Source organism: Triticum aestivum, chromosome 7A, assembly GCF_018294505.1.
Source record: "Triticum aestivum cultivar Chinese Spring chromosome 7A, IWGSC CS RefSeq v2.1, whole genome shotgun sequence".
Lineage (NCBI taxonomy): Eukaryota > Viridiplantae > Streptophyta > Magnoliopsida > Poales > Poaceae > Triticum > Triticum aestivum.
In genome coordinates, this window is record NC_057812.1 from 704,922,829 (window position 1) to 704,932,829 (window position 10,001).

Below are 10,001 nucleotides of genomic sequence, written 5' to 3' on the forward strand. Positions count from 1 at the left end.
ATAAAATAGGTAAAGAAAGGCAAATACTCCGGGGTAATTGGCTTATACCACAATGTTACTCTGACAGGATCCTTGACAAAATAGTCTTGGCTTGTAACCCAGTATTTATTGGACAATATAACTGGCTGCTGAATACGCGCGGCTATCCTGCTAATACTGGCAACCAAAGACATGAGGTTCTTCATACCAGCATAATCATTCTCCCAGTATTGGAAACATACTTTTGTAATAACATGAATGTCTTTAATCTCTGTGTACCTTCCTATTATACGTGATAACGGTCTCATGCGGCTTCTCGACGAAACCGTCTACTACTCTCGTGGGAAGGGGTGTCACGATGATGGATATGGCCGATGCAGACCCCTAGGCCGACGGGCTTGTCCGAGATATGTCTAGCGGGCCGATGGACTGTGACGGTCGCAGGCTTTGTGATGCGAAATTGTCGGCATAAGTCGGGCTTTGGCGATGGTACGAACTGATGACAACAATGCTTGTGGGCATTGTTACACTGTTGAAGACGTCGTGCTACAATTTATCATCTCCCCGCCCAGCCCCCTAGACGATTCTAAGAAGCCCTTAATCTGAGTCTCCCTGCACTAGACGAGAAGAGTGTCTCAGCGGACATGATGCGAGAAGTTTTTATGCAATGAATGATCTATATATGACATGATATAAAATGTACTCATTCAATGACCTCATGAATTTATTTCACAGTTCACATAAATATTAATTTGGACTGAAAATGGCTAAAAGATAGTTAGGTTCCAAGAATTTATCATGTAAATGAGATGTTTTTCTATCAGCTACACTTTTATCTTACAATAGGAATAGGGTAAAAGAAAATGTTGGTCTAATATATACCTTCTCCTGTTCTAATGTTCGCTACTTGGTTATTGTCCTTTGCTTTTTTAGGAGGGTGTTTGGTTAGGCTTAAATTTGCCTTTTTGGTTTGTAAGCCAAAAAAAAAATACCTATGCCTTTGGATTTGGTTGGCCAAGCCAAACTCCATAAGTCAAAGTTAATCCTAATCAAACACTGCATCATCTAAATTTTAGATTGTGTGGTGTGGTGCTCATTTTGTTTACGAACAAAGTTATTATGCCATTGCACTTCTGTACTACTGATGCAAACATATATCCGAAAAAAGGAACTAGTCTTTTGTATACAACCTTGTCAGACTACCTATGTAATGTGTCGTACTACTACTGCAGAGATGGTGGGGCTTACCTTTACCCCCAATCTGTTGATTTTCATGTGAGATTCCAAAAGCCAGTGTGTTTCCCAGATGTATTGAATAGCAATGTAGATTTGTAGTCACTCTATTAGCTAGGATTCTCAGTCTCTTTTTTAAACTTCTCTTTCTCAAACTCTTTTTAACTCGGTACAGAAAGTATGTTGCCAATATGATTTCTGTTGTAGAAATTGGTATGGGTGTAGCTGTCTGGGTCTGGGAGTGGCTATGTGAGGTATTTTTTTGAACTTAAATAAGTGATAACATAACAATTGCTGGCTGTATAACAAATTGCATGCTGTGTTTTCTTATATATTGAGTGCTTTCGACAATGTGTATAAGTAGTCCTTGTGTAATGTTTTCTTGGTGAAATTCTTTCATAAATCTGAAAGTTTTGTACCACTCAATTGGCAAAAACTCCTCCTCGTATATTTCTCGAGTACAAAAATTATTTGCATCCCTCTCTCAACCACTTGCAAGGTTAGTGCACCCATGATTCATGATCCATGGTGCTTGATGGGTGGATTTTACACTCATATTCACCCCTAATTTAAAGTGAATGTTCTCAGATATTTTCTGTATTTATCACTTGAACCTGCCTACAAATCACTAATAATTGTTGAGATGCACAAACTTTCTTGTTTTATCATTTCCTTGCATAAATCGGCATATTCAGGAAGGGGTCAAGGCATATGTGGAAAGTGATTGAGGAGAGGATCGTCTCCATCTGAATCTCCATTTTCACTGCTAATTGTTACTTATACTATTAAACAAGCGAGTAGAGGCAGAAACTTTAGATCACGACCACATATCCACCATTTATCAATAGACCGGATTGCCCCAATGTTGTATCACATCAAATTCACATATTTACTAATCAATTTTAATTAATCATCTCCACAACACGTTAGTTAGGAATTATTGCACCTTAGTTACATCTTCATTAGGAAATAAATCGTCATACCACGTAATTGAAACAAGACATTGGCCAACAATCATGCGTCGCCCACCTTCCACCATCGTACCTCCTCCTCCAAAACTACCTCCACTCAGGTAAAAGAAAACTTCATGCGCACCATGTCCCCATGCTCGCGTCACTGCCGACGAACATGCGATGGTGCCCTGCCGCACATGTTCGGCTCTATCCCATCGCATGCCACTCCTGACTCGACCACTCGCAGTATTCACTGATGGCCCTTTGCTGCTACCGCGCCTGCTGACGCACCCCTAGCCATGCCCGGACACACCATTTGTCATGCCTACGCTCGCCCGACTTGCAACACCTGCCGTTCCCGCCGCGACAGGACACACTATTCAGAGCCGCTTCAGCCGTCACATCTTGAGAAAAAACTTGCTAGGACTAGACGCACTATCTGTCTGTTCCATGCCTCCCGTCCAACTTGAGTAACATCTACCAGTCACGCTCATGTTTGCTCTCCACTTCCTTCATTGGCATCGGGTCATCGAACGAGGAATTCCATGCGGCGCCCACTCTCCTATGTGCTCAACATCAATGAATCATTTGTCATCCCAAACGTGATTTACAACCAGTGCTATCATTGATTTCTGTAGATGATCCCTCGCGTACACAGTCATTATCTTCTTCGGGAAATGACCTCACGACTGTTTCGGTATTTGAAATGATAATCACGCTAGCTATCTTGTCAAACACGTATCAGGCACCGAGCTCAATTTCAGCCGAAGGAGCTCGCCGGGATTGAGACGGTCACCCGATACCTCACAAAGGCGTCGGGAGGACCCAGGGTGCAGAGGTGAGCTGGGGTGTGGCCAACTCTCGTAGTAGTGACGCTTGGGGCACCCAGTGGAGTGGTGTCGGCAGCAAGAATCAACCAACGCCGAGGCGGGACGGCGGTGGGAATTTTTCGGGCGGTTGACTCTCCCGACTGTGTTTTTGCTTTATTGATATAGAGGACCTATATTTCTTGGGTACTAAAATTTAAATTACACCAAAACATGTGCAGTTTTAGGTGTGCTGTTGGAGCTGTATTTTTGTTTGATTTTCCCCATAAATTCAGTTTTAGATAATTAAGCTAATTCTTTTTTGGCTGGTGAAGACGCTCAAACAGACCGCGTTCGTGTTTCTGGTCAGATTCCTTTCCGTTTCTTCGATCCTTCCCAAAATTTCATCTCCCCCGTCCCGATTTAGCCAGACGGTCACGCGCACCGGCGGCGGCACACCACTCACCAGGGCTTCGTCCCGATGAAGCGCAAGCGCGCCTCGTCGCCTGCGCCGTCGGGCCCTGTCACGCTCCGGCCGCCGGGCTTCGTAGCTGACAGGGCGGAGGCGGCGGCCCGCGTGGAGCGGCTTCTTCGCTACGAGTTCCACGACCGCTCCCTGCTCGAGGAGGCGCTCACCCACCAGTCCTTCGCCGCGGCCTCGTACCAGAGGCTCGAGTTCGTCGGGGACGCGGCGCTCGGCCTCGCCTTCTCTAACTTCCTCTACCTCACCAACCCCACCGTCGGCCCCGGCGCGCTCTCCACGCTCCGGGCCGCCAACATCAACACCGAGAAGCTGGCGCGCGTCGCCGTGCGCCACGACCTCTACCCGCTGCTCCGACGCAACTGTCCTCGCCTCGATCTCTTGGTATGCATCCTCGTATCCTCCTCCCCTCCCCTGAGTTAGGAGCCATGGATTTGGATCTGTTTTATACTACTCGTACTTTAAACTATACTTACAGTCTTAAATTATCCATTGTTGACTGTCCGCTCAAGCGGTAGATGGGCTCTTGTTCTTTGTTCTTAGGCTTTGGTAAAGAATATTTCTCCCGAATCATGAAAATTGATTTGAAACGTGAGAGACCAATCTCTCTGCGTAATTCCAATGTACTTTCAGACATAGTTACACTTAATATGGATGAATTCAACAGTGTGAGTACTTTGCATCCTTCTGTACTGCAGTTTGGTGCATGGTACTTGAATGATAGAGACCGATACTTGTTTGCCCGATAGGTCTGAAGATAAGCATAAATACTATGTAATAACTTAATTAAGGTTTGCACATAACCCCAGGTTGTGATTTGTTTGATTAAACAACAGGTTTAAGGAGTACCTTCACATGACCAGAGGTAATTTTCATATTTGTTGCAGTTTGACTCTGAACCTAGCTGTTCTGTCTTGATCGAGTCTCACTCATGCGCCATGTTGGAATCCAAAGTAGCCATATGCCGACTTCATTTTTTTCATGCACAGATTATCTAAATGTCCTCTTTTCCATCCTTGAAGTTAAACTGTATTGCTCTTGAATATATTTGGTCATTTTCTGTCTTCCCATCCCTGCTATGCAATCTTGCTCCTGATAATAATTGGCTTGTGAATGAGTCTCATGACAATACTTTTGGGCCATCAATGATTTACTTGAACCTCATAAGCACAACTGAAAATTATTTTGACAATTCCCTTTTTTTCTATCTATCTCAGAGTTGAAAGATCGATTAATTCGATTCCAGCTCATGTTAGATGTTGTGTTGTCTCTTTATGTGTTACAGTGCGAGTAAATCATTACATTTATGTCATCTCTTTGAGATGTGGATATTAGATGAACTGTTTACGTGACTGGGTACACCTTTATGCAGGCAGGGCAGTTTATTGAGTCGGTGAAAGAAGAGTTAGAGGATGACCTTGGCACTACGCCCTATGGTGGCAGTGATGTTAAGGCTCCCAAGGTGCTTGCTGATATAGTTGAGGCCATTGCTGCCGCTGTCTATGTGGATTGCAAATTTAATCTTGAGAAGCTCTGGAAGGTTTGCAATATCCGTTTTTCATGTTATTTTCATTCCTTAATATGTTGATCTGAGGTTTCCAGAAAATAACTTAACTATTATTGCCAGCTCATGTTAATTTTTCTATGGAGAATTGTATATATCATTTCGTAGACCAATCCAAGATAGCTTTACCAATATTACTTGTGAAAGTTAAAAAAGAAAAAGGACTTCTTCTGATCTCCAAAACGACATATTTATTTATGGAGAGAGTAGTTCACTAGACTAATGGTGGAGATAATGATTTCACTGTTTATTATGCAGGTAACAAGGTTCCTCTTTGAGCCCATTATCACGGCAGAAACAATAGATGAGCAACCTGTTTCTATGTTGCATGAACTGTGCCAGAAACATGGGAAGGATCTAGAATTCAAGCCTCGGCAGAAGGGTGGAACAACGGTTGTAGATGTAATTGTTGGTGGGGCACTTGTTGGGATGGGCTCCTCAAAGCATATGGGAATCGCTAAGCTCAATGCCACACGGGATGCATTAAGCAAGCTTCTTGGTGGAGGCAGTCAGCAAGTGTTGACAACTGGAGTTGGCCATGGAGAGGGGCATGAGGTTGGAGAGCTTAGGGAATGCAAGCAGAAGCTTAATGAACAGTGCAGCAGGAAGCATTGGCCAAAACCCATCTTTAAGTAAGATTCTTGACTACTCTGTCAGTTTTTAGTTTTATATATCATGTTCATTAGTTGAACTTTTTCTGGAACGATCCTCAGATCAGGCATCTCTTTCCCACACATACATTACAATTGTTTGTTGCTCATATGTTTGTTCTAAGTAACTATTAGATTAAACTTGTTTCATCTTTCTACCTCCTGATTTGCTGGAATTCAAGCTTGAGATGCAAAAAGTAATGCCACACCCCATAAACCCAAAAAAACTATCTGCTAGTGCCGCTGGGGAAGCTTTCATGTTGATTTAATGCTCAAACAAAAATGATTTCTTTATTTTATCTAAATCATGTTTGTTCTACATATATACCCCCCTTGGGAACTCATAAAATCAATTCAGCATTCTTTGTACATTTTAGCATCTTACTTGGTACTAAGACATTTCTAAAATGAAAAAGTGCACACTTTTTAACCTTAAATTGTGGCGCGAGTATGTCTTTTCAACCTAGAACTCCAAAATTGTCTAAAACACTACCTTGAAGTACGAAGATTGTGCACTTTCTTAGTTTCCGCCATTGTCATGTTTCACAAAGTTATTTTGACTAAAGCAGATACGTGACATGATTACTTGTATGTATGCATTGAACCACCTTGAAGTGAGCTGCTATCTTATAACAAATAAGAAAAATAGAAATTTTGATGGGCATATATCTTTCCTTTATCTCATTCTCCCCCTTGCCCACCATAGCTTCTCCGGGCATCGTCACACTCCCTCTAGTGCTTTCGTGTTCCTTCCTCAATGCCCATGCCCACATTTCCCCTCTGTCATTTACTGTAACAATCATTTCCTATCTCGCTTTCATCTCCGTTGTTGCGCACCAAGCCTGCTTCATGCTGCCCCCCCCCCCCCCCACACACACATAAACCACCCACTCACACCTCTTCCTTTCCATGCACCCATTACCATCCTTCCTACCCTCAGACTCTTGACCTTGCCATGTTCGTGTAAAGATCAATATCATGGCTCTGCTTCCCTTGGCTGCTGGTTATATGGTGCAAGCACGGAAACCCTAATTTTCATATATGTTGGCAGTTTGATCCTTCATTGTTCTTGCTCAACAGTAGTATTAACCCCCTTGTGAGGACCCCACGTCGTCTTGCTGGGCGATTTGGGGGTTAGATTTTCCCACCACCATTCTCTTCATGTCCTCCCAGCGCCAGTGCCGCAGCCACCGGTTGGCCCACGACCGCGGTGGGCCGCTCCTCCCCCCTTTCTCTACCCTTGCTCCTCCTCTCTCGATTGTATCTCTGCGCATGGGGTTGTTAGTGACGTGGTTCCAGGAGCCATGGGGTTCCACTCAAGGCTAGTGGCATGCAACTCCCCTGGTGTTGCGTGTACGGGTGACACGTTCTTGAGCATCGCCACGGCCTGTGCTGCCTTGGGATGGGAGATGCCCGCGGGCATGGAGGTGATGTGCATCGCTGGATCTGACTAATAAGGTTAGTCCATGGCCACGTCCAATGGCCTCTGAGGTGGCATTGTTCTCCCCCATCATTGGCGCGTGGGGCGATACGGTCGTGGCCTTTGGCCTTGGCCTGTCAGTGCTTTGGGTTGGGAGGTGCCTGACCAGGAGGGTCGCTCCGCGGCCTCGTCCGGTGGCCCATAAGGTGCATCTTGCGCATCGGTTTCCTGCATGTTCACTAAGATCTGGGTTGAGTTGTAGTGGTTGTCGCAGCGGTGTTTCTGGGAGGTGGCGTTTGGATGCCCGGGTGATGGCCTTGGATGGTGGACCGCGCGGTTGGGTCTCCGACGAGCATCACAATGGTGGTGTTGAGTGCTCTCTTTGTCAGGTCGGCTACGAGGGAGGGGCGGCGGGTGGCCTTGGCGTAGCTGTCTCAGTCGGTGGCAGCCAAGCTCTGATCTTGATCTAGAGCAAGTCCTTTGGTTCATTGTGGTGGGTCCTTTGTCGTGATGGGTCTAGTGGCTCGTATCCTTGACAAAGTGTGTGTGAGGGCCAGAGTGAAAGCTTAGCGCCTCGGTGTCGTCGGCGGTAATGCCTGCAGGTGTCGCACGTCTATTATCGGGATGGTGTTGATGCCTCATTGATGTGGCACATGAGTGCTAGAAACCTGTTGGTGTGTGTCGGTAACCGAGGAAGTGAACAACAGACGTGCCAACTCGCCCAAGGGATTGGCGCGAAGTGACGGCCCGAAATAAACGTGGCAAGCTTGCACCTGATGTATGACGATGGTTCAGTCGATCCTCTTGATTGGCTTAATAGGTGCAAGCAGTTTCTTCGTGGACAATGGCACAACGCATGGACGAGGCTTGCCACATCAAGACGATTCGACATGCCGACATTGGAGCACTTAAAGGAAGCTTGCCACGTTTATTTTGGGCCGTCACTTTGCGCCAATCCCTTGGGTGAGTTGGCACGTCTGTTGTTCACTTCCTCGGTTATCGACACACACCAACATGTTTCTAGCACTCATGTGCCACATCAATGAGCCATCAACACCATCCCGATAACGGTTTTGGTGCATTGCAAGGCTGGCCAATGGTCTTCACATTAACGTGGAGCTTCAACGGCCATCTAACCTCCACACCGCCATCTTCTTTGCCAAGGCATATCAGCAACGACATTTCCTTCCAACAACAACACCACTCTAGCCTTTTGGGCCTACCTTCCTCGCCAACACCACTAGCACTTGTTTTCTTGTCGACCACTTTAGAGACAACCCCGCCAAGGCAGGTTCGCCTCCTCACTCCAGCTGAGTTAGTAGAGTGTTGTCGAGGTTGATGACTACGACCAAGATGGCGCCACAATTGGTAGCACCCAAGGTTCCCTGGGAGGCTACTGACAACCCACAACTTGTGGACAAGCTGTTTTTCTAGGAAGGGAGAAATGTTATGTGGGCCAGCCCATCAAATGTGGAGTCTTGTCCCTTAATTGGAGTCCTAGTTGATTAAGTGACTTTGTTAAGAAAGAGTTCAATCAGTTTAGATATCGTATTAGAGTATCAATAGATTTACCAGCTTGTTCGTCAAGTCTTGTCTGCTTTATAAAGGGGAGGCTCTCTCTCAATAAAGCAGAGAAGAATATTGTCGTTTACTTTTATGTACTTTTTAGTACTTAGGGTTATGTCACTAGAAGATTCTTCCATTGTATTAGGGGTGGGGGTTGTGGTGGTCATCGTCCATGTACTGCTTCTATCCAAACATATTTTGCCTTTTTTAGATGTCTGATGTTGCTTTTATTTTGAGTTGAGTTCTCTTAAGGTTTGATTTCAATGACATCACTGCTTTTGTAGTTATATGAAGCTGCTGATTAATCTCCAGCTTGTTATATTCACGTGACGCTTGTTAGGTTTCTTCATATGAAAGTCAGAAACTATTAGGTGCAATCTGTGGGAGTAAAAGTATCTCTTACTTTGGATTGTAATGCCATTATGTTTGGGTGGTGGGCTGAGAGTTATTTTAATGTAACTGATGGTTTTGGCACATTGGGAATTTGAATGCTTACCACTTGTTGCATTATCTAACTTAACATTTTGCCTGGATCAGCTCTACACAGTTACTTCATTTTTTTCAGGTTAGAGAAGGAAGATGGCCCGGCACATGATAGGACATTTGTTTACTCCGTTCAGGTAGAAACCCCAGGTGCTAGTTGTGTGACTATAGGTGATCCGATGTCAAGAGTAAAGGACGCGGAGAATTCTGGTGCACATAAGATGTTGGAATATCTATTGAAATTGTGAGATCCCTATAGTCATTTGGAAAGAACATATTTCTATCCCTTTGTGAACCATAGTCTGAGGTTGTGTCTAGCAAAAATAATAACAATACAGAAAGTATTGCATCTCTTCACAAAAATGACGATTCAAACTTATATATGGAAGTGTTATGACCGGGCAGACTTATACCCTTAGGAGGCCCACCGGACATGCTTAGTTAGGGGCTTAGCCCACAAGTTATCTTAGTTTTATTTCACATCGTGGTTATATAAACAAGTTGTAAGACACTTTTGAGAATTAAGCAATAAGATAATTCTATTGCCCGGCTCCCTGAGGAGCCGGAAACCCTAAACCCTAGCCGCCACCTATGTATGCCGCCGCCGCACCATCTGCAAGGACGACACCCTGCCGCCGGCCGCCGCACAATCTCCCTCGCCCTCCTCCGTCCTTCCCTTACAGGCTACGCCCTAGACCGGGTAGAACCCTAGCTAGGGATTTAGGGATGGATGATCTTGAATTCTGACGCTACAACCTGGTGGTGACTACTAGGAAGGTCCTAGAAGCCCACATCATGGTGGTGATGCTTAGCTTGTAGGCGGGAGATGGGCTTAAGAGAGAATAGCTAGAGGGAAGCCGTGGTGA

At 45.1% G+C, this 10,001-nt stretch overlaps 1 protein-coding gene across 1 annotated transcript; it reads left to right on the top strand.

Moving 5' to 3' along the window:
* The first annotated feature begins 3,357 nt into the window (after positions 1–3,357).
* Positions 3,358–9,575, top strand: LOC123149507 (ribonuclease 3-like protein 2). Its single transcript, XM_044569173.1, has 4 exons — positions 3,358–3,836; positions 4,825–4,992; positions 5,275–5,648; positions 9,218–9,575. Exons 1-4 carry the CDS (start codon positions 3,453–3,455, stop codon positions 9,381–9,383), a joined length of 1,092 nt encoding a protein of 363 aa, XP_044425108.1. The 5' UTR covers positions 3,358–3,452; the 3' UTR covers positions 9,384–9,575.
* The last annotated feature ends 426 nt before the right edge of the window (positions 9,576–10,001 follow it).